The sequence below is a fragment of the Numida meleagris genome, chromosome Z (genome assembly GCF_002078875.1).
Source record: "Numida meleagris isolate 19003 breed g44 Domestic line chromosome Z, NumMel1.0, whole genome shotgun sequence".
NCBI classification, from domain to species: Eukaryota; Metazoa; Chordata; class Aves; order Galliformes; family Numididae; genus Numida; species Numida meleagris.
The window spans coordinates 32,574,173-32,599,735 of NC_034438.1; the positions used below are offsets into that span (position 1 = coordinate 32,574,173).

The following is a 25,563-nucleotide window of genomic DNA, read 5'->3' on the forward strand; positions in this document are numbered from 1 at the left end:
CATTACAATTTCTGTTGTTAAAAGAGGTAAAACTTCGTAAATTTTAACAATAGTTAACTTGCATCCCATGTTCGATCCTTCAAATGGCTTTGTAATCACAGAATCACAGAATGGTTGGAGTTGGAAGGCACATCTGGAAGTCACCCAGCCCAACCCTCCTGCTCAGACAGGGCCACCTAGAGTCAGTTATGTTTAAAATTAATATTCTCCAGCCCCACAACTGTTACATCCTCTTTGTTTAAGTCTTCCCACTATTCAAGTGTCTGAAAAGGTTTTAACTTTTAAAGTGGTCTGAGTTGCATTAATAATTGTTATTATAATGTTCAGGGACCACTACATCTGGCCTTTCTGAATAGAAGTAATTTTCTGATGTATATTCAAAAACAGTTTTTATTTATAATAGAAGACAAATTTTTATTATTTCAGATGTTCTATTCCCAGTTTTCATGTCACAGCATTACCAATGCATTTAAAACAGGAAGTCCTTGCTTAAATGTGGATCCTGCAGATATATCTGAATGTCAAATTTTGTGCTATAAAAATTAATCAGGAGAGTTGCTGAAGTATCTTATGTCTTATTGCTCTGTATACTTAAGAATAAAAGAAAACACTCCTTAGCAGGAGAACAACAGAATTCTGCAGAGCAAGACATCCCTTCTCTGAAATTCTATTAACAGACATTGTTGATTGTTGAACAGTTTTCAGAGCAGTATCTGCAGATACAAACACAAATAGAAATCTAAATTAAACTGCTGGACTCCAGTAGAGATGTGTTTAATCATTACTTGATAGATCTTATAACATGCAGGTGACCAGCTTCTCTCTCCATTCCATGTGTATCAAGCTTTCTAACCAGTTAAACTTGTATTGTAGAAAACAGATTTGTGACTCAGAGTGTGACTGACATGAGTTACAGAAAATCATATGTAAATGAATGCCTTCCAATGGCACGTCTAAAAACCCAATGTATTTGCCTTTCTCCCAGTGGCATTTAAAATAAGTGTTCTGCACACTCATTATCAAGGATTCCATGTCACCCATTGGAAGACCCAAAAACATTGTTTTCCCTAACCTGACCCTGAGTGAGAGAAATCCAAGCTGACCCTGACTCTTTGCTAGGGAGCTGCAATATAGTGTAAAGAATGCATACCCAGGGTGCATAAAAGCTGCCTTCCACATTGTTAAAGAATTGTAAATAACTGAGAAATTGCTTCCTTCTGGACTAAAAAAATCTACATGTCACAGAAAAAAGTTTGCCATACCTGAAAATAAAAGCTGGAGAATGAATACGTTTTCCCTAGATTGAAAATTTTTGGACTTGTTAAAGAAGAGAGCAAATGAAACAGCTGAGTTGAGCAGCAAGGAATTTATACTGCTGTTTCAGATAACTGCATGGGCTTAATGTGCCTTTATAAGTGTCGGATGAATCTGTGTAGATTAGTGGCTTCACTGGCTTTGTGGTAGTAGACGTGAAAGGAAGAAGGTAAGGAAACCTCTCGATGTATTCTAATTTAGTGATACTTGTAAATATCGTGAGGGAAATAATCAAAAGAACACATGAGATTTTTTTTTCTGTAAGACACAGCTTGTTGTGACATATTGGTATAATCCTTGCTTATGAGTCACAGGCCCACTCCACAGAGGTATTTCAACATATGTCTGATATTTAACATATGGGAAGTTGCTATATGAAGGCTCTCATGCAGTTTTATATGGGGTGTGAGTTGTATCCATATTCTTGCTTGGTATTGTTTGTGAAGAGCTGCAGCATTTTAGTGAAGTTGAACATAAAATGAAACAGTTTTAAAATCAGGATCTAAGCTCACAGAAGCAGATTTATAGAACTGTGTGCTTCTTCTTCCAGGACTAACACTACAGTGTGTAAAATATTTTGGATATTCTTTGTGATGAGAATATATGATGGTGTTAATTTACCACTGCTGTTTTCTACATTTGACAACAAAATAATTTGACTTCACCTATGCTTTTATTCTCAAAAGCAATAGTGTGTTTGGAAATAAAGAAAGGAAAACAGTAAAACTCTTTGTGAATACGTGCTTTTGATACTAAGTTTATTTTTGCCTATACCATGGAATTACATTCAGAAGACCAATTTCATATCATCTGAGATATGTTCTTACAGTAGAAACTCACTACAAGTTATTTCAGAAGGGAAAACTGTAACCTGTAAAATGTGATTAACCAGTTGTAAAGAAGTCCAATAATCTTAACAGTGTTATACCATTTAGGACAGATACGAGTTTACCAGTACTGCCAAATCATTTGTACTCTCCTGTGCTGCTAACTTTATTATCAGTCTGATCAATATTACACGGTTGGGACATTCTTCTGCTATATACATGAAAACAATTATATTTTCCCAGCTATATTGTAATCAGATTATTTACTTTCACTGGTCTGTATGTTTACTCTGTTTCTTCTGTTTCTGCCAAATTAATTTTCTTTTTTAACATGGAGTGGGAGGATTAGTAAATCAACTCATTTTGATAGTAGGAACATTAACCTGAAATTGTAGTGATTCTTTGTGGAAGTAAGTAGCGTTTTCTTATATTTAAATACAGTGAAAAGTAGTGTTAGCTGTTCAGTGCTGTAGTGTGTAGCTGAAAACAGTTCATCCTCACCTTCTAATTAGGGTGCACCATGATTTGCTTTTCTTTAATACTATTAATCTGTAAGATGGTAGAAGGAAGACAAAGACCCATGTAAGATGTTTAGGTCCGGAGACTGAAAATCTGCCTGCCTTCCAGCTTTTGTTTGGTTTCTTTGATTAATAAAGTTAGCTCTTCTGTAATAGATTTGGGTGTATGCTATTTGGCATTTAAGTATAACCTGCCTGTTGCTGATTATTTATTCTACTTTTTAAAGGCCATGATTAAAAGTTTTATGGATGTCTACCAACTTGCAAGTTCCAGAGTTGACATGTTAGTGAAAGAAACAGCACCTCATCAGCTTCGCACTGCAGTCCCGGTGTCCAAGCTCCAAACAGCTTGCCTTCGTGAAAGTGAGAGCTTACAATTAGTAAGTCTGCTTTTTAACTACTTTTTTGTCATTTGGATTTCCTGACCATCCGTGCTGCATAGTTTCTACAGGGTGTAGTAGTTTTTCATTTTCATAAATATACTAGATCAGTAAAGACAGTGGCAACAGAAACCTGAGACTTTTTCAGAGGAGAATATGGGGGTGTAAGAGTTAACACAAGAATCAGTTTTAGTGCTGTATCTTCTTCAAGAACCTGTTCTTTGCGGCTGTCACTGGAAAAGTACACAGTTGAATTTTGGACCTGAAGAATTTAACTGTTGAAAGATAAAGCACCCTATGAAAACATAATGTTGTTAACGGTGCATATAAGCACAATATTAATTAGGGTACATGATTGTTTTGTAGACAATTGTGATAAATTATGCATCTCAGTAGAGGAAAACACTGTGATCCAGTTATAAGGCTAAATAAATCATTATTTTCTAAAATGTTTTCCACGTGGACACTTGAACTTGTTTAAGGCTTTAAAGGTGCTTCTTCAGAACTGAGAACTGTTTCTAGGGTTATTATTGAATGCAGGTACATTTGTGCCACACATGCAGGAGGCTAGACATGTAAATAAATAAATGGCCTAAATATGTAGCCAGATATGTCTAGAATGAGACTGCATAAGTTGTGCTACTTGCATATACTTGATGTATTTCTTCTCCATCTATCTTTACTTTTCGATGTAAGATTAAGAAGAAATCTTAAATCTTTAAAGGTATTTTTGTTTTGTTCTGTTTCTCTTCTTCATCCTCCTTTCTTTCACTCTCATGAAGCAAAGAACCATAAAGAAAATGAGGCCTGTTTGGTTTTCTTTTAGAAACAGAAGATCTTTAAATGGAGAGGAGTCAAAGCAAATGACAGAAACACATGAGCATATAGATATCCAAGGGTTGTGGCTATTACTTCTAAATTTTGATTGATTCCAAAACAATTGCATTAATTTATTAACGTACTTCAGAATTGGATCAGTGCTGAACTTCAATTTTAAGCTCTCAGGATGATCATTGTTGGATGGATGTATTGTCTTATTTGTGGATGTGCAGTCTTTTTAAGACACTCAATGAAATTGCTTCTTTTCTCCTCCAAGCAGCCTTTCAATGTATTTCTGCTAGGTTTACATGCATCCTGCTGAGCCTGTGCCCAGTGTAATTGTGTTGCTCCTTTGCCTTTTATGATTGCTGTTGTTGTTTAGATCAAGATGATCACTTGTATACTGAGGATTCGGAAGTCTGCCAAACTTGCTGCAGTGATGTTTGCTTTCATTCTGATTGAGAGAGCTATTAGAGATTACTCTAGTTCTACCTGTGAAGGGCTATGCAGTGGCTTGATTTGTTACAGTGAAAACAAACAAATTGCACCCCCAGCTCTCTGGTGCCTGTGATTAAATGCAATCCTTTAGTAAGTAATTTGTGTCTGCATACAGTATAGATGTACAAATCATACAGTTTGCATTGTAATACTGTCTGTGGGCCCTTCTATGCAACCCACTGAGGAGAAAAATAGCTCCTCCTTGAGTAACAGTTTAAACTGAACCTTAGCATAAGTATTAATTGAAAGTATTTTAAAATTTTAATGTAAAGCCTCCCCCCCAAAAAATCCAAATAGTAGTTTCTCCCACTTCCTTGAAAAAATTATGAATGTTTATTGGATATTTTATAATATATGTACTTTTGGTGGAATTAGTCCATAATATGTGCAAATGTTTCATCAAGTATGACTTTCAGTAACTTCAGGAGTCACGGGTTTCCAGCATGGCTTATATTTTAAATGTAAGTTGACGGTGTCCTGTTCTGATTTTGAGGAAATTTTGCACTAAATTTTCCTCTGTTTAAAAAGTAGCGGTTTTTTTTTCTTGATTATTAGTATTTTGTAATAGTCTTTCTTTGCAACCATAACAGTTTTGCTTCTGTGTGTTTCCTTTTCTATTTTCTTTTCTTTTTTAATTTACATTCTGTGTAATGCAGCTGCCATAGTCACAGTTCTGTCCTCCACAATTTGCTGCATTTGGGTTATCTGCTGTATTTGGGTTATTTGCTGATTTGGGTTGTCAGAGGAGGAACAAAGAAGCCAGCAGTGAGCCTCTAGTATGAAACGAGATGGAGAATTTCACTGAGCGCTGAACTCAGCACTGGACTGGCTGCCATTTGGTCCATGAAATTTAAGAAACTCTTCCAGTTAAAAACTTCTCAGTGGTCTTCCCTTCACATGTCTCTGACCTTATGCCCTCTTATGATTTGCCTTGGGAAAGCCTGATGTGCTTAGCAGGTGGTCTTTAGTGGAAGTATTTCAGCAGTAGGAGCTGTACCCAAAAGAAGCGAAGATACCAGCTGAAAATGCTCCCATGTTTCTTTTTTGCTGTTTTTTGTTGTTATTCAGCAACAGCTAGTAACGTAAACATCACAAATTGGACTGTACTTCAAGGTTTCCTTTTAAATGAACACTTGCCAATATTTTAGCAGTACTGGACTCTACTATTTTGATCCATTTTATATCTTCAAATATATTAAATCATTACCATGCTTGCACTTTCATTCAGAGTTGTAGGAGCAAGTAGGCTTTGAACTGAGAGCTTTTAAATGCTGTACTGTGAAACAGCACAGTCATAAGCAATTACTTTGTGGGTACTGTGGGGTAAGATGTGGCATGAAGTTAGTCACACAGCAAGCATGTGAGTCCCTGCCTAAGGGAGTTTGTGGCCACAAGTGCAGTGCTGAGGGGAGCAGATGTAGTGATGCTGTATTTTTTAGTGTGCTCTGACATGTTTGAGTTACTAAGGGAATTCAATTCATTACGGCAGTGCTCCGGAAGGTGTTTTCATAGCTTTTGAACCTGAGATTTTGTGCCTGGTGTCAATACTGCTGTCAGAATTTTAAGAATATCTAGTCTTTTGATACTAGTTTTGACAAACAAAAGAAACCTCTTCTACTCCATTCCAAGTGGTCAAGTGTTTCTCTGACCTGGAGAGTCCTGTATGTCTGTGGCCGTAAGCATGCAGCTGATCTCATTATACTCCCCCTTTTTTTTAAGATTTTTTTTTTCTTTCACATCAGAATCAAAGGAGAGTAGAAAAAGAAGGGGAAAAGAGAGTAACTTTATTAATCAGATGAGGCGGGAAAAACTTTCTTTGCTATTCTGGATAAATGGAAATTTGCGGAGCCAACAGGGTGATTTTAACTGTAAAAGGTGAGAAGGTTTCAGATGGGTGAAAGGGGTTCAGTGAAAGTGTCCAAGAGGAGCAGAGTTCTCATGAAACGAGCCATGAAACAACTGTTGTCTTTGGATGCTTCTCCTAACTGAGGTTGAAAATCAAATCACTCATTGCTTTATGTGGCTTTGCATCATCCTTTCTTTTTAACCCCTACAGTTGTGGCTACATCCGTCTATTGCCTGAAAATTTCTAGTGATATCCCATGCAGTTCTGGAAATGCAAAGATTTTAAGTTTTGGTAAAGTGATCCTGTGTGTGAGAAATACATATAGCTTCATATTTTTTATTGAAGAACAGCATTAAGCAGAAAGTATACTTCCTACTCAGAGCAGTCAGCTCTCAGTTCTCATTCTCTACTTGCACCTCATTCATGGGAGGGAGAGAGAAAATAAATGTTGTAAACTCAAACTTACCAGCTAGTGACACCACTGACTGTCTCTTCCTACTTAGCTGGACTGTTCAAGGCAGTGCATATCTTTCCCCCCTGTTTTTGTTTCCATGTCACTGTTTCAATCCGCGTTTGAAAGCTGAGGGTTGCATCTAATCAGGATGCAGTGTCTTACACATAGAACGATGGAAAGGAACTGAAGAAGAAGAAAAAGACTATTTTACTTTTCACTTGCTGCACAGGAGAAAGGCTCACACTCCATCAGTGTGATGTTATGTGACAGAGAACGTGCTTCATGGGCCAGAGCCATATCTCTTGCATTAGAACATGGAATGACTGATGCAGCTGGGGGAATTCTTGCCAGATGTTGCATGAAGATGGGTCCTTGATGAAAACCCTGCTTGGCTTTTCCACTACTCCATGCTAGTCTGGTGTACAGTTGAACCAAAAAGATTTTTTTTGAGACTTGGAATTGAACAGGTTTTGTGAAAGACTTGGAGACACTTATTCTTAATTTGCCATGAAAAAAAAATAAAGCAGACTTAATATTTTCATTGTTACCTTTGTCTCACAGCATTTTCTTGGCAATAGTCCAGGACAGAACTCAGTAAGATGTAAACCTCAAATAATTGTAACATTGCTCTGTATTGTTAATTAGCTGTGCATGGATTATTTACTGTGAAACGTATGAATGTTCTTAAAGTGTTACTAAGTAAAGGAAAATCAAAGAGGACCACAAGGAGAACTTCCCAACTATGAGATAATAGTAGACATGAAAGAGTGGAAACAAAAGTATGAGCAAAAAATTAAAATGATTCAATTTCCTAAGCTCAAAGTCTTTATTAGGATGACCCTGGAAAGCAAGAATATCTACCAGGGAGCAAGGACCAAGACTATTTGACCAAGGACCAGACTGCATTTCTTACCTGACTGCAGGCAACTGGCCTCCAGCTGACAACTTTACTGCATAGTCAAGGAATGCAGGTATCCTGGTATAAATGCTCACCTTGTTATGTGGTATTGCTTACATAAGTAGCAGTTGTAACCAGGCTGTATAAATCATGTAGTTTAAACTATTTGCTTATTATGTAGTACCAATAAAAATATAATAATATGAAGCCAACATTATAAATCACATTATGTGACTTGAGGCAAGGTGTTCAAAAACAGTTACAGTAATCAAAAAACACATTTGCTGTTTGGTAAAGAATACTTCCTTTTCTTTGCAAAAAAAATTTTGATACTCAATATTCTAGGTATGTGAACTTTTAACTTGTCAGACTATTGTAACCTATTTGAAAATTATAGTAATTTGATTAAAATGTTGCCTATAAGGCAAGAGGTTCAGTTAATAGAATCCATATGTAATTAAAATGCAGAACTAAATGTAATCAGACCCCAGTGACTGGTGCCTTCATATTGATAGTTTTACAATGGCCTCTGGGGTTGAAAGTTTATGTTAAAGTTACTGATGTAGCTGTGTTCCAGAAAATGAGCAAGACATTCTAGCCATTTCAAGTATGACAACATGCTGAAGCAATCGTCGCGCAGTACAAAACGTTGATACTCTGGATATTAGGGGTATCTTCCGCTGGCAGGTGGTAAAAGCTCAAGGCTGCTTGAATATACTAGTCAGAGAATTGCATTTAGCATCAACGCTGTTGTGTAAACATCCCTAAATGAAGGATCTTGCTGTGATCATGTAGAGATGTCCTTTCTTTCAATAATTTATTTACTTAATTTGTGTGAATTCACCCTTGAGTCATGTGAAAGTTATAGACACAACACTATGTACCAACCCACAAAAGAAGTTTAAAAAAATTTCCTGAACTTAAAAAAAAATAATATTTTCTCTGGACAGTTTTAAGAGTCGACATCCTGTGTTAGAGTTCTCTAATCATCACCAGCACAATTTACAATCAGAACACACAGAGAGCCAGTTCAGACCAGCTCATCTGTTGACTTTGGCAGAAGCCCTTAATCTCACTGTGTGCAGCTGCCACTTGAGAGCTGGGGACTCGGCAGAGAGCCGAAGGAGGGTGGGATATGGGGTTGGTCAAGGCATGAACACATAGGCCTGCTTCATATCAACAGTCGTACACTGCTTTTTTATAGTCTTTTCATTTTACAGCCTTTAAAAAAAAAAAAACAAAAAAAACCTGAAATTAAATGAGGACCTCTCATGAGCCACTGCGCTCCAGGCATAAGAAATTGTAATGTCTGGCTTCCAGAAACTGTCCCGTCAAAATGTGCTTCTGATTAGGTGGCTTAATTACAGCTGTGAAAACAATGTTGATTTAGGCCTCAAGATTCCAGTGCATGTCAGCCGTTATTAGCTAGCCTTGGACTGAAGCCACCATTTTAAAACTCTGTACCACTAAAGTCACACACTGCCTGACAACTTTTTATTTAGGTAGAAATGTTGCCAGAAGCAACACATTTTATGCAAAATATTTTTCATTGCGCAAATTTCAAATGTGACACTGTTGATGGACATAAAATGGGTAGTTACGGCTGGACTTCACCGAGTCCAAAGCAAAAAAAAAGAAGAAGAAGAAAACCCACCCTGTTTAAAATAGTTCTTATAAAGTTTGACTGACATAATGCTTAATTTTAATTCCTTTAATTCAGTTTTATTCCAAATCCAGCATGTTGGTTTAACCACCCAATTTTATTGCATCTAAATTTTCCTGACAGTTTCATTTGCTGTTGGGAAATAAAATTGCCATTTTTGCAACATGGGAAATAATGGCTAGTTTCAAAACCAATATGTTTGAAACTTCCTTTGCCTGAAGCAGGTTAAGGCACACACTCAATTTACTTTAGGGGAAAAAAACTCATTAAATAGTTTTTAATATTTTAATATAATTTAAGTAACTGCTTTCACAGTGGGAAAGCTTATTAGGCCCATGTATTTACACCTGCAGAGAGGTAAATGTTTGGGTAATTAGGTGGTTTCCAATACTTCAGCTTTTCATTGTAGTTGCAGAGTTAATGCCATGAATACTGTCAGTGGACACAATGCATTCGCCGCATTTAAGTATTACCTTTCTACTGGTAGTATTCTGCTTTCAAGTGCTCAAGGAGGAGATTTAAGTGGTTTGTTTAGTTGTTGTTTTTTGCTGTTTTTTGTCTGTTTTGAAAGCCTCCTCAATGACAAGAATTGGCTAAGGAATGTGAGTGAATATGTGTGGGTGTTAGCTCTCAGCAGTTGCCTGTGCTTTGGAAAAGCAAGGTCTACATTCTCACTTCACAGTTGCCATGAAATTCCAAATGTCCATGCTGTGCAGTTTAATGGAAACCATGAAGCTCCTAAATGACCACAGGTTTATTTCGATGTTAAGCACAAAACAAACCTTTCAAGTCATTGGCTGAGTTGCAGAAAAGGAGGGTCATGTTTTCAGGAAGCTAAGCTCCTTTCCCGTTTTCGTTCATGGTTTGCATTTCTATGGCATTAAAAATGTGTTTCTAGTGAGGTACTGAAACTACCAGCTCACAAGCAAGGGCCCTCAGTTCCCAGGGCTGAAAACAAGACACTTGGAAACTAGCGCTGTATTCATCTCCTACCCTAAGTGCTCAGGCCAGGGCAACAATTGTACTTCCTAGAGTAACTAATTGGAAATTAGTTCAGAGAGACTAATGATTTGGACACGGAAACAAGTCTAAAGCATAGATTCAAGTTTGCCTTGTAGAGAAACACTGCCCATTCATTTGCTGTCTGCGCCAGATTAACAGGGGAAAGGAGCTGAATGCCTATGTTTCATTTTGTTTGGTTTCTGAAGGGAAAAGGTAGAAACAAGCCAGTCTTTTATTTTATTTGCAAAATGATTTGTGAGACTTTGTGGAACTGGATGCTTCAGAAAGGCCCCAGTGGCTGTGGAGGACAACGTTGAGTGAGGAGACAGCTGTGTGATACTATTTTCCTTGTCAGATGTCTGAGCAGCAGTCCTTCAGAATGTGTTTCATTGGTAATATACAGTGCTTTTTATCTGCCAGCTGCATGTGTTCGCTTCGTGTTTGCTACATGCCTTTGTTTCTTTTGCCTTCCTCCCACACCTCACTAAGTGAAATTTTCAGAACATCAAAATAAGAGAAACTTTTTAATATGATTGCATGTACTGCTAGTGCTATAGTAGAAATAAAAGTATTGGGAGTGCTAGACAGGCTGTTATTTTGAGAACTTGATATTATAGACCAGGACATTTAACCCTGAGAAAAAGTTTTTACAAAAGAACAGAGCCAAGGAAACAATTTTACTGGTTTTATAGAAGAAAAGGAATATTCTCTACAAAGGCAGACAAATTCACTTCTTTCCAGACTCAAGAACTTTTACTCAGGCCAGAAGGTGCTTCCTCCTCCCTTTTGAAGAAGTTGTTTCAAGAAAGGGAGCTGAGAAGCGTCTATTATTCCCTGTTAAACTGTGGGTTAAACATAAAGAGAATGTCTGTCTTTTCTATGACTGTGAATTCACTGAGAAATTTTTGGAGGGGATTAAAGCATAGCTGTGCCTGAATGAGTCTAGCTCAGAAACTTAAATGGTGTGCGGATCCATGGAATCCAGATTGTCATCTTCCTGATGTTTTCATATCATTTTAAATTTAAATCACATAAAGTATACTGTTGTGAATAATGATTTTATTGTCCTGACTCCTGCTTAATTTTGCATTTTTTGTGTATCTCAAGCTAATTATACAGCACAATGTTAAAGAAGAAAATTCAGAGCTGATCTTCATTCATTAGCTTTGATGAAGAGTGCAAGGTGTTCAGATGCTACCTGGGAGTTGAGATTAGATCAATTGGTATAATTGGTAGAAGGATTTTTGTTGTCTTTCATGGCATTTCTTCTTACTTTGTAACAGCATCTCACTGTCCACTCTGTAGGGAGAAAATCTTGTTTCTCAGCCAGCCTCAGGAATGCCTGTGTGTGCAGCACGCCTTCAGTGCGGCATGCATAATGCTACATGCACTCATTAAAAAAAAAAAGAAATTGTGTTGGCATTTAACTGGATTGGGCTGAAGAATCTACAGTGGGGAAGTAAGTATCCCCCTCAAAAGACGTATTTTAAGTCCTTGTTAAGCAAAACCTCATGTTTACATGTTTATATTTCCCTCTGGATGGCAGGGAGGCAATGCCCAGCCCTAGAGAATTCAGTGTTCAGCTAGGGGCAAACCTTCCCTCGTAGGAAACAGCTTTCTCCAGTGACTCTTTCTCCTCTAAGTCTGCTCCTGGTACACTACCTTGGAAGTGCCAAGCATCATTTCCACTCTCAGTCCCACAGCAGATTTCTCAGTTGTCAGACTAGACCACGCAGAAGAGCAGTGAATCATTTACAGGCCAAAGGGAGATACTGATGGTGGTGAAGAAGGGTGCTGTAAACCACAGCAGTCTCCTTTAGCTTATGCCTTTCTGGAATTTATAGAATCAAATTTTTTGTTCATGTTCTTTTCTCCTACCTTCTTGTGTAATTGTTCATGTTTACATCCTTTTCAGCTGGGGAAAAAAAGAACAAGCCTTTGTGTTCTTTTCTGTGACATTTTCACTGTAGAGTAACATGTTTTTGTAGAAATACTTCTGCTTACCTACTTCCATTGTCCAATTGTTTGCATTTTGTACTTTAAGGATAAAAGTTAATGCAAGAAATAAAAAACTATGCTCTATAAAATATGTTAGAGAATATGACTTGCACAGATAAAAAGACAGGAAACTCAGTGTTAGGGCATAAAGCATAACACTGTTCTTCACTCATGTCTGTTCCTGTAATGTAGACATGATTTAGGGGCATACAGTCAGCAAGTTTCTTCTTAATGTTTATTTTTATTGGGTTTTACATATTTAAGTCACACTGCTTAATATTTAACCAGCATATACTTATTTATTTATTGTTGTCATCTTTAAATTACATATAAAAACCTTTCATGGAAGTCTGTGAAACCCTACATTATGTAGCAAAGGCAGTTTTTCCAGTTAATCATATTGAGGACCTATTTTCTCTAGAGACCTGGCTCCCTGAAGCATTTTGGCTTGTTGAATAAACTAATACTTGAAGAAGTTTTTAAAATATGAAATGAGTACGTGGTCGGGTAAAGAACCTCATTGTCAGCTATGGGGATATTATAATGATAAAAACCTTTTGAAGTGTTTTTGTTTCCTTTATTTTGCGTAACAGTTCAGTACAATTAAGGAGATTTAAAAACATGGTGTGTTCTTTAAGTTACATTTTTCCCACTTTACAGACATCTTTTTTTTTGTTGACTTCTTTTGGAAGCACTAGCTTTTGGAAAGGAAAGAGCCTCTTTTCATTAAGCGATCAACTGATTTTTTATTTTTTTTAATGAGAGGTAGGGTACCTTTAAAATACACAGTAAGTAATAAAGCATATTAAAAATATGGGCAAGGATAGCATGGAAAAGCAACAGTTTTGCTGCAACATTTGATGATATTAAGAAAGCAAAGTGGCATGATGATGATGTAATTATTTCTTTTCATCATTTTCAGATGGTGTAATTGTTTCAGTTCTTCCTGGTTTTTGTAGAGGGTTCCCTTGAACCTTTAGAGTCACATTAAGACACCACACTTATGAATCTGTGCCTGAGCTGCAACTGACCTGTGGTTCACTAAGGAAATGTCACCGTTAAGCTGACACTGCAATACTTGCCTTTGCTAAATTTGTATGTTCACCAATATTTTGAGAAGCCTTTTGTCCTATTTAGATATTATGGGTAATTAACCACAGTCATGAAATATCTCACTGATTTTTCAGGTTTTGTTGAGCACCTCTGTGTTTGTCACTTGATCACAAAATGATTGGCTTATACAGTGATTATAGGGATATAATCCCTGTTAGGTCCCTCTCAGTCTTTCAGACTTTGCAACACCCAAGTTTCTTTCACGGGGTCTCTTAATTTTATTGCACTCTTTTGGGAGCCTGAGCAAATCCTGCAACTTAACTAGGACTGCCTGACACTAATAACTGTCCCATTTCATTTTGATTTGTACATGTCAAAACATCTTATAGCTTTAGAAATTTCTAGTTGAATTTAATTACTTACTGAAGTTTACTATACTATAAATAAAAGATTTTTTGGAAGAACATAATCTAATCAGGAGCTCCAAGTAAAGGAATTTTAAGGTATCATTCTGAAACATAGGAAGCACACCAAATTACTGAAATATCCCTGTGTAAAATTATTTTTTAAATTTATGCTACAGCTTTCTTGCTACAAGCCAAAAATCTGAAGGATCTTCTCTCCAAGTCTCCTTCTATGCTTCTCATTAAATTTCGATAAAAACACTGTGTGCCAGATGAATGTTTTCACTGTTGTATATGGTGGCTTTTTAAAAAAAACTCTTCTGTGCTTTCAGAACACACATTTGCCATACGTATACCAAAGGACGAAATTCCATTAGCATTTTTTTAATGTTGATTCATATAAAATATGATTGGTATGCAGGAAATATTAGTTCCATTTGCCTCACTCAAACTACATGTTCAGCCTCACAGAAAGTGATGGTCTAGTACCTGACTGAAAAACAGTTCTTAAAGCTGATTGTACCCTTGAACCTAATAAGTATAAAAAAGTTCTGTTGAAGCAATTGTTACAGTGTTGTTTAATCTCAATCTGAAGTATAACTGTATATGTAAATTGGGCCAAAACCAATAGATATAGTAACCCTAGCTCACCCACACTCAAGTTGTTTATAACTGATAAGCTTGATTCCTTGCCCAGTTAGTGTAATTTGGATCATGCATTTACAAAAGACCTACATGTTAGCTGTCAACTGAAATTGAACCTAAAATATTTTTTTAGGCCATTCAGATAACAACTGTTATTTTATAAGCAATACTGCAGGACTGCCAACTGTGTTCCCTAACCATTACTGTTATAAAACTACCCTTTAGAACTACCCTACTGAATACACACTGCATGAGATACTATATGTAATTTACAGGAGAAGGAGTAATTTCCTCCTGAAGTTACATGAACCAGGTTTTACTGGGGATGAATGAACATTAAAATGTTTGTTTTGAATAAGCAAACACAAGTTTGAAAAATACCTCAAACCTACAGGGAGCCAAAGGTGAATCTTTCACTGAGATGTACTTAGGGGCAGGGGATGAAGCCCTTATCAGGATTGTGACTAAGAGGTGACAGTCTATACAACTTCATTGGATGACCAAGAAAATGCCTCTGCACTGGCCAGTGCTAGGAGCATGGAACCCTTTGTCTTCCTTCTGCATTGTTGGTTTAAATAATAAACATTCCTGTAGAGAAAATAAAGCTGAAAGCAATAACTGTTCACCTCGAAGTATGGCATAATGCTATCATTTTTCGTTCTGTCATTAGAGGATCTTTTAAAGAGGCCTCTTGGTTTAATGTTATTTAGATGAGCTGAGTTACAGGCCTGCAGCCTATTGCAAATGCAGATGTTCCTACTCAACATGCAAGTGTTCATCTATATTACAAACTGTGCTAAAACAAACAAACAAAAAACAACAGAAAAAAGTTTGTTTTTCAGATAGGTGCAGACAGGTTGCATTAGTCATCCAGCTTATCATCCCAATTCTGTCTCCTATGAGCTATCAACAATCCAGCATTTGTTACAGAATGCTAAAGGCTGTCAATTCATGAGATCAGAATCTCTCTTCACGTTTCAGGATCTGCAGTTGTTTTCTCCACTAAAAGGCCTTGTCTTTTCCTGACACCTCTTTGTAAGCCTGAACAGTACCATTTTCCTACTTGAAATATGAGTGCGATGCTCATTATGGTTTTTTTTTCATTGCTGAACATTACCCATTTTATCATCAACAACCTCTGCTGGAGGTGTGCCTGTTCCAAGTCACAGAATCACAGAACTGAAGGGGTTGGAAGGGACCTCAAGAGATCACTGAGTCCAACACCCCTGCTAAAGCAGGTACCATAAGTCCTTATGACATGCTTCTTTTTACCACCTTTTATAAAGATAAGTTTGCTCTATGTCTTTGCCATAAATTACTGTTGAAAGAGGTGTGTGCTTTACACCTCAATCAATATGTTTCCTTTTTGGTTTCCTTCCTTCATATTTACAGCTTCTCTTGAGTTTTCAGTTTCTGCAAACTGGGTGTTTGCTTCTCTTTATAAAAAACAGATCTCTTATACAACAAATGCTTTTTCAATGGTTTTTAGAGAGATCTTGAAGGGGTCTAGTCCCTATAGATATGCTGGGAAAGCAAATAGGTAACATAATCTTCTTAATTTACTATAGTTTAGCAAACAACTGAATCTGCACAGACTCAGTGGATTGTCTTTTTAGTCTTGCCTTGCTAGCATTCTCATAGTTGAAACTGATAAGGCTACCACAAGGCATTCACTGCAGCTGCTCTCATAATTCTACTGTGCAGACACTCATCCAGTCTGTTCCAGCTTTGGTTAACAAGCCTCCCCACCAAAGGACACTCAAATATCATCAGTACATTCTGAGAATTGGCTTCTTGAGGGCATTTTCTGACTTAGTCTACATATTTATTCAAATACTTTTGAGAGAAATGGTGAGCAAAAGAATATTTTCAAGGCATCTGTCTTGAGAGTAACAGTGAGTTCCATGTTTGTTCGCATTTTAAAATGAGGTATCATTAGAATCCTAAAATGGTTTTTTTTTCCATTTTAAATAGTTCATTTGTTTTGTTAGCTACATAGATTCATTGTTCTGATCCTTATTCCTTAAAATACAGCAGATTTGGCAGAAATACACAGCAAAAAATAATATTCTGAATGCCTGAATATTTTTTAAGGTAAGAAAACTGAATCATAAAGACACTTCCAGTGTTTGCAGACCTTCCTCTTTTATATTGTTAAATGTTACTGTTAGAAATAATTACCTTTTCCGTCTTTTCCCCTTTTACGTGTATTGCTGATATATATTCATTAATTTTAAAGTGATAGAAGTATTTTATTGAATCAGTGTAATTTCATTTTTGCCAGAATCTTTGTGATGATTAGCTCTATGATTCTGCATTAAAATTAGTCTTTGGTAAAAGACAGGCAAATGCACTTCTGGCAAAACTCAGTTTCCTTGTGTGTTTAGTAATGAAATGCCTAGATGGTAGTTGCACCTGTTCTGAGCAAACAGATGAAAAGGAAGGTAGCTAAGCATTTTGCTGTGCGTGAGCAGTTAGGGGGCAAGCAGACACCATGCACCTTGACCACCTATTATGAAGCTTTTTGCTGCAGTGTCAAGTGAAAGCGAGTTAATTGGGTGAAGCTGTAGAGCATGTTAGGGGCATGGTAAAGGGTTGCTGTCTGACAGCTGAATGTCAGCAGAAGCTAGTCAAGTGTGGCTGAGAGACAGAGACCTGTCACAAAGTTCATGTGGACTATTGCACAGTTAGGGAGATGAAATGTGGTTCTGTCTCACTTTCTCCCTCATTGCATTCAAGCACCTTAAGATTTCACACTGTACGTGTCAACTCTTGTTCTCTAAGCTGTTTTCTCCTAACACTTCTGCATTCGAATGATTGGACAGAAGATGCTAATGTTTGGCAAAATGAATGTAAATACACTTCTTTCCTTTTTATGCTAGAGTGGCACTATGCATGCAACTCAGAAGAAACTCTGAAGGCTTATTTCAGACAGTCACACTGCCTAGGAGTTCAGCTGATGACTGAATACATTTCTCAAGAGAAAAAGAAGTTTGATACTTTAACTTGTTGGATAGGGGCTGCTTTTCCATGAGCATTGACAGAAGAAAAGTCTAAGCAGTGAGTGGCGAGGACTATCTCATGAGCCACTTGTGCCTCAGCGTAGGGTCACGTGTGCTTTAGTCTCCAGTTGTAGTCGTCATCTCATCTTCTTTCTGGAAAAAAGGAAAGAGCAGCAAAGGTGACAGTCAGAGAGAAATACTGATCAGAGGCAATAAAAAGCTGTAGTAAAATTCACATAGGCTAAGAAAGGCTTACTTGGAAGCAACAGGAGTGTCAGTGTCTTACAATACAATGATGCAAAACATGGAGAGCTGTCACAACGGCTTAGTAAGAGTACAGTGTACCTTTCAGTGATGGTTGCACAGCACAAAATAAACCAGTAACCATTCAGATTGGGTATTAAGACTAAAAGTAAATGAATAAAAGTTGCTTCTATTCTTGAGAAAGCAGAAACTCTGGTAGACCGTATGGGCAAAAATTATCTCTCATGAGATCATGCTCCTCTACTAAAGAATTTGGAAACTTGGACTGAGGTCTGTATAGACTAAGCATTTCACCATGCAAATAGTGAACATTTTTTTTTTTGCGCACTGTTTTGGAATTGTTACAGTGCAGTGCTGACAACTTGCCCTGAAAATGGGAGACTTCTATGTGTTTTCCAATGCAGTATCTGCTAAAAGGTCTTACTATGTAGGCTGTAAGGCAGATTTTTGGCCAAAATATTTGGAAATCATTAAAATTAACAATGCAAACCAAATTATCTGTCCTTAAGTGAGCAAGACATTGAAGATAAAGTGTTCTGATGTGGTAGGCCATCTAATCCCTTCCACTCTTCAAATGGAACAGGTTTAAGTATGTTTGAATAAAACAAGATTTTCTGTTAGAAAACAAACAAAATATTATGAAATCTTTCTTTAATTGTTTTTAATTGAGCCTCTAGAGTGTGATTTCACTGAACACATTAAATACAAAAGCACTATAAAAGCAGAAAAAAAAAGATTTCCAGATATTTTATAATCATGTTTGTTTAATAACTCCTGAAAGTTGAAGAGGGAATTCTTTGAAAATGAAAAAAAGCCGTTAGTATTGTTGGCTAGCAGCATCCAAGGAAGAAACTGTGTTGTGTGTCTACCTTTCTGACTTAATATATAATGAGTTGGCAGTCCACTGAATTATTCTCTGATGGTAAATTGTTTCCAGAATCCAGGCAGGAGTGCTGACAATTAGAATTTATACTGAATGTTACAATTTTCCTACTTTGTGTCAGAGCAGAAATTTAGTGTTACAGCCTCAGAATGCAGAATTGCAAAATCATTGACACAGGAAGCAAACTTTCTAGTTTTGGCCAGCATACATTCTTGCTTTGAAGAAGTTTGTTAACTAGAAATGTATTTTTTCCATTTTAAGCAGCCGTTTTTAGCATTTTCATCAGTCTGATGTTTTATTTGTTTCACTTCAAGTGAGAAATGGCTGTTTGAGCTACTTCTAACAGCAAGTGAATGAGCAGCATACTGAAGTCCATTGGCATTGTGTGGCAAAACCCAACTTGGTTTTGGTAGTAGCAGTCTGAGAAGGAGATTGTGAATGACCTGAAAAATGACATCTTTTTACAGGGAAATAGGTTTTCTACATAAGTGCGGCAAAATGGAATCACAATGCTTGTTTATTTAATGCTTACTGAGATTGCTGTTGCCGCAGTGAAGTGATGGAACAGGTTGCCCAGAGAGGTTGTGGATGCCCCGTCCCTGGAGGCATTCAAGGCCAGGCTGGATGTGGCTCTGGGCAGCCTGGTCTAGTGGTTGGCGACCCTGCACTCAGCAGGGGGGTTGATAGATGGGAGAATGGATGATCTTTGAGGTCCTTTTCAAACCAGGTCATTCTATGATTCTGTGAACACACAGTGATAGCACAGATGGAAGAAGCTGGAAAAATATTATTGTCCATTTGGTTTGCTGCCTACAGGTATATACATTCTAGATTTGGGGTGAGGGAGAGAGAAGGGAAGGAACCAGTACCAGAAATCAACTGTGAAGAAATATATTGTTTCCTACTTTTCCCCTATTGCTTTCTGCTTCAGCTTAACTCACATTTCTTTCTACTCTTGAGTGGTTGTGCTACAGCCTTTTCAGAGGTTTTAGAGATTGCTGGGAGAAACTACAGCTTGCTTCTTCCTCTGCACTTCTCTTTTCTGCCAGGCATCCTCACTGTCTAGGTAGCTTGTCGTGTGGTGACTTCCAATAGATAACACTTTGGCCTTGTATTTCAGCAGTTATCTTTAATTTGCCATGTGATGAAAGAATGAGTTACAGAGAGTTATACTCTATAGTATACAAAGGTATATAGTATATACAAAGGTAGTACGTTGCAACTTCAGTATTCTTCCTGCCCTTTCATTTCCTCCCATTCTTGGTCATTTTGTGTTCTAAGTGGCTTCAGAACTTCCTTACCTCAGTCAGAGCGATACCTGAAAGTTTGTTGTTCACAATCCAGAAGTCTTAACTCTCAAAGCATGTTACTGAGTTTACTTTTCTGATATATATACAGAGAGATAATTTTATGTATGTTACAAAAGGAGAGAAAGGAAGTTTGTGCTGCTGTGTTTTGAAATTGGATATTTGAAAGGAGTTTAAAGTGACTGAAGTTAGTGGTGGGAAATTGCTGAATTGGAAAGAGTTGCTGTAACACACAAATAACAGAGGGCAGTTGAAAAGTTGTGGTATTATAGTGAAAATTGTGGTCCAGTAAAATTATCTTTGTGTTAGCTTTGAAGGCTGAAACCATTCTGACTGATTTGTGGCTTCCACTCTGGTCATAGATCTTACTCCTACTGTTGGAGATAAACAATGTATTTTTGACAGTGTATTTGTGTAGTTATTTGTTTGCACTACTGAGAAAACAGATGCACAGTCTTCTACTTCCAAGCATCTGACTGCGTGTATTACTTCACAAGTACTGATACATAAAAGCAAAATAGGGTGTCTTTGATCTCAAAATGATGCTTTTGGATAGGCTGGTTCATTCATACCAACATAATACTGACAGTATTGTAATATTCCCTTGCAATATCATACATTATAAAGCAACCCATTATGAATCAGTTTTAAGTTTTGTAAAACAGCACATGTATCATGAGACAACCTCTTAACTAGATCCTAAATGTGATCATAGGTTAGTCACAAAAGAACAGTAGAGAACAATTGTTTTAGAAATCTTTTTTCCATGTCTAACAATAAAAAAATTGCTTGAATTAACTATAGTGTAGAAAGCAACTATTTCATAATACAGACTAATCTTTTATATATTTTTTTTTCTTTTGAGAGAATGTGTTTCATAAAGTTAGACTATCAGATTTTGAAAAATGGCCATTGGACGTGACCAACTACTGTGTTCCGTAAACATTCTGAAAGCCTATTTTTGCTAGACCTGCTGTGTCCCAAATACTTATTTACCTGATGAAGTGTAACAGTTTAGATGGAATCATTTCGGCTTATCAGGTAAATAAAAGTGCTATGTTAAAGATTTACCTGAACAGACACCTTATTTAAGATATGTAATTCCTCTTTTACAAATTACCTAAATGCATATTTATGTGACGGATAATCATCACAGCCCTGGCATAGTCATCTGAGTTTGTCAGTTTAATACATATTTTAGAAAGGTCTCTAAATATAATAATGTTGAATGGGCTCTGCTGGGGAGATTATAACTGCCTTTAAAATTCCATTGTATGGGTATGTGTTCAAACAATGTGTATTGTAACAGTTCTGCTTGTTTTCTCCTACTAACCTGGAGAACATGGTTTTCTTATTCTTCATGAGTGTATATAATGATATTGCATCAAAACAGTTCTTATGAGTAACAGCCAAGATTTTTTTTACACCAATCACATTGTTATTCAATCTGATTTCCCTTCTACTCAATGAATAGTGTTCTGTTCCTTGTAAGATGTACAGCACAGGATCTGGATAACTAAAGCAGAGCTTTTTTCCTCCAACAGTGAAGCTTTTACTGTAACATAGTCTATTGACTTGCTGCCAATCATTAAGTTTCATACTTTTTTTTGCTGTTGTCAAAGGAAGTCTCATTTCTCATCTCTTTACTGGGATTTTGATGCCATATTCCTTGAAAAATAACATCACTATATAAAAAAAAAAGAATATTATGAGGTACTAATTGTAGCACGTGATTTTTAGTTGTTAAAGTATGCTGATAAATTAATATAATGAAAGAAGTACAAATTTGTATGTTTATATTTATCTTCAGTATTTCCATAGTGAAACCTGTTAATAACTTATGTCTTAGTGACTTCATTTGCTTACACACAGAAGTATTTTTAGAATGTCACAGTTTTGTGACATTGCATATTTCAATATCTTCTAAATATTTTCTATGAATGACTCTTCTTTTAGAGAGAATTTATGCCAGCTAATTAAAGCACACATATAACAGACTATTGATCAGTGTAAGAGGTGGATGCCTTCATTGAGATCTCATTTCAGATATGCTGCTACAAACACAGTGAGGCTTCTTCGTGCTTTTGCTCCGTAGCGGTTCCCATTCTGCACAGCATTAAGCAGGACTGACTAGGCAGAGTGTTACAGATCACTCTGGTTATCTCATCCTCATAACCACCATAGTTTAGAAAAACTAAAGGCACTATCTCATTTTAACTATCTCCTTGAACCAGTCATCTGAATTGTCTGCTATATGTGTTCTTAATGAAGGTGTACCATAACCCAGCTGTTTACAGGAGCTGCAATATGGCTTGTGATGAGCCAGGAAATCAAAAGAGTCCACATCAAAGAGAACTGTTGAGTTAGGTGTTAGAAGCAACCATTGATTTTTCTCCAGCAATAGTAAGAGGGGAAAGGGGAATCTTTCACGAACGTGTCTTCATACATATGGTTGAGTCTGGACTTGTTGAAATATGAATATACATATACCCTGCTGCCTCTCTCTGTATATCTGTGAGTCTGTGTATTGGAACTTGTGTGCCTGCATATATGTGCATTTCTGCCTCAATGTGTATTTGTGTATGTGTATGTGCATACACTCCTTCTTAAATGCTGAGAAGAGGGTGTTTAAAAAATAAGATATACAGTAACAGCCTTACTTTTTATCTTATCTGTAGTCATGCTTTGCACGTGAAGTTTTCACATACTTTCTGCCCTAATGAAATGATTGATTATATTTTTCAGAGCTATGTAGTACCTTGGCTAAAAATACCTCGATAAAGGGCAGAAAAGTAATATGACATTGCATTTTGTATTTTTTAATAGATATTCAAAGAAATGTTCAGTGTCTCTATTTAGTGTTTATATTAATGTCAATATACCGATGTTTGTAATCTTTCAAAGTAGAATGCACAGTGTTTTGGTTCTGCAAGTTATTTAATGTTGAATTTTAGCTGATCTAACCTTTGTAACTGTTTGACTGAATGTCTGACTCACTGAAAGATGAGCTGTGTTCCCCGGGCAGGTACATTCAGTGTATATTCTCAACAATCTTCTAACAGGCTAATGTTCAAAGAATATTAAGTGTTTGATTTCAAAGTATGGCAAAATATATCTTAAAGTAATTTAATAACTTCCATTGGTAACAAAGCACATTTTTCCCAACAGCAGTGACAGAGATAAGCTTGTTTACTTGCTTAAGAAAATCAGAACTTAGGAATGATGATGAAGAGGAGTGAATGTTTCCTGTGCATATTTTAAACACTTCAAATAATATGGACTATAGTTTTATAACACTTACTGGTGCAGAATACTTTTATGGGTGATATTCTTTGTTTCTGCTTATTAAAGGCTTGTATATACATATATATATATTCAGGTGTCATGTATTTTAAATAAACATTTGAAACAAAAAATGAACACTCGCAGATACTTCATATACACCTATTTGTAAAAGGTATAATATTATGTAAGTATTGAATGCATAATAATATATATACCATTTTTCTTGCTTGCTTAACATTGAATGTAGAATCTTTCAGGATTTTATTTTTAATATTTTTTCATTTTACTTCAGGAATCAAGAGGGAGTTCAAACATCACCATGACTTCAAGCTAGGAATTCAGCCTGACCAGTGTTGAATCCCAGATTTTTTGGCATTGCAAGCTGATCTTGACACATCCTACAACAGTTTTATGCACAATAGAGCCAATTCTCACTCTTCAGTCTATTCCTTCAGCCTGAATGTCACATCGAGTCCCAAAAGAACAATGGAAAATGGATTTTGTATCAATAATCTTCTAGAAGGAAAAAAATTGCATTAATGTAAAATGATGCAATTAAAGTGCAATTTTGCTGTTACCTTTGAATTGTAGTTCAGCGTTTGTATTTTTTGACATTAATTTTACTGTTTTATGAAAATGTGCATTCATACGTTCACATTTCTATGCTTCTAGTTCTTTGCATACCAAAACAGTTATTTTTTTTAACTTTTATTTATTGTGGTTGCTCATTTTTTATGTAATATATTTTTAAATGTTAAAGAATGACACATTTTGGGTAATTTTCCTCAGTCTTAAAAAAAAAATCAATAAGCCATTTTAGTCTCTATCTATCAAAGTTGTTTCATACTTGTCTATTTTAAAGCAGGACTGCAATACTTTAATAGGATTGAGAGAGCTATTTGAAATGTATGCCAATGATTCCTGTCATTTCATGGCAGCCCTGCCATGGTTCACTGAGCCCCCTCTTTTCTCTTGTCAGCTCAACTGAAGACAAGCATTTAGTTGCAAACTTTAAGCAGGTTGTGCAAAACAGAAATGATGTGACTGCTTCTCTTCCTGCACAATAATGTCACTGCTGGTCAATGTGAGAAGGTCAGGTTGCTCCTTGTAAAGCTACATGATACCACTTGCCTATTTGAACAAGTTAAGTTAACTGCTGAATCTGGTCCCAGCAGGCATTGAAAACTCACCCTTTTATCAAGTCTGCATTTCATAAGAAAGAAGAACAATTGTGCAGGGAGGATTTATGATGATATGTTTATGTACTTTATAAGGACAGTTCCCAAACCAATGTTGCAGGTAATATATTTAGTTTAAGCTGAAAGAGTTTAAAGTAATGGCTGTTTTGACCTTCAAATAGACTCCTTTTTTGTTGTTGTTGGTAGGACCCAAGAGTGACGCCCATCTTTGATGCTGACAGAATTTAAAGCAAGGCCATTGCCCTGCATTTTCTGCCTTGTAGCACACAAAAGTAAAATTGTATGTCAGGCCGAGATGTCGGGGAGCTGACAAGATGCCCCAGTGACATTTCAGCTGGAAAGAGCAAGTGTCTTGCAACCAAGTGGTCAAATATCAAATAATAGGTCAAGCAGGAAGGAGCTGAGTTCTAACCACAAAGAGGTTTCTGGTAACTTACTTGACAAGCTATTGGGCGCTTTGTGGCTTGACAAAGTGATGTTCTGTTGGGTATCGCTAGACAGACTGTTCTTTATCGCCTTCAGAAGATCAGACATTGACATTGATTACACTCTTTAACCCTTAAAGGTTAAATCCTAGCAGTTTCATCACTGTGAATGAAGAACAAAAGAAAATTTGTAATATACCACTTGTTTCCATATTAATCACTGAACTCCCCAATGCTATTAACTTTTGATGTACTATGTAGTTTTTGACAAAAAGATTGAATGCAAAATCTATATAATAGATTGTTTCTTATTATGGACCAGTGATACATTAGAAAAATAATATTATGCATTATGGAATTTGTAGTTTCTTCTAATATGTCAAAGACAGGATTTGATTTTAGAGTCCTGACTACTGAAATTCCATTTTTTCTGGAAAACAATATTTGTGTAGATAATAAACGACTTACGATGATCAAAGTATTCCAAATGCCCTTGTTCTCAGGTACCAGAAAGGCTGATATAAATCTCAAATAGCTGACAAAAGAACTTCAATTGAAGAGTTTCAGGTTTTCAGGGAGCCTCTTGTGCAAGTCCATTGCTGACAGTCATGATGTGCATGTGTGCTAATACACAGCCATGCAAAAACAAATAATAAATTCTCCAAAAACAAACTCTCACAATAAAAGTTATCTGATACAGGAAAAACACTCCTTTTCCTTACGCTGATGAATTTAGTTTTGAATACTGAAGACAGAGGTTTTGCTTCCCTCCAAAGCGCTGGCTCATCTCCTTCCTGGCAGAGACCGATCCTGGTAAAGGTGCTGTAAGTACCGTGTTCTTCCCTGAGAGATATAACGTCAAAGATCTGTTATATTTGC

The 25,563-nt window shown here is 36.5% G+C and overlaps 1 protein-coding gene across 10 annotated transcripts in view; it reads left to right on the plus strand.

Moving 5' to 3' along the window:
- The window catches only part of CCDC171 (coiled-coil domain containing 171), a 173,714-nt gene extending 149,875 nt beyond the window's left edge, over nucleotides 1-23,839 (plus strand). For 2 of the 10 annotated variants that reach the window (XM_021380198.1, XM_021380204.1), the window contains exons 24-25: nucleotides 2,887-3,039; nucleotides 6,886-7,151. In XM_021380198.1, the coding sequence (XP_021235873.1) occupies nucleotides 2,887-3,039; nucleotides 6,886-7,032 (300 nt within the window). In that variant the 3' untranslated portion in view covers nucleotides 7,033-7,151. Of the gene's footprint in view, nucleotides 1-2,886; nucleotides 3,040-6,885; nucleotides 7,161-7,489; nucleotides 7,628-20,640; nucleotides 20,817-23,352 lie in introns of those variants that run through there. The other 8 variants (XR_002433292.1, XR_002433293.1, XM_021380202.1 and 5 more) reach the window with 8 other exon arrangements.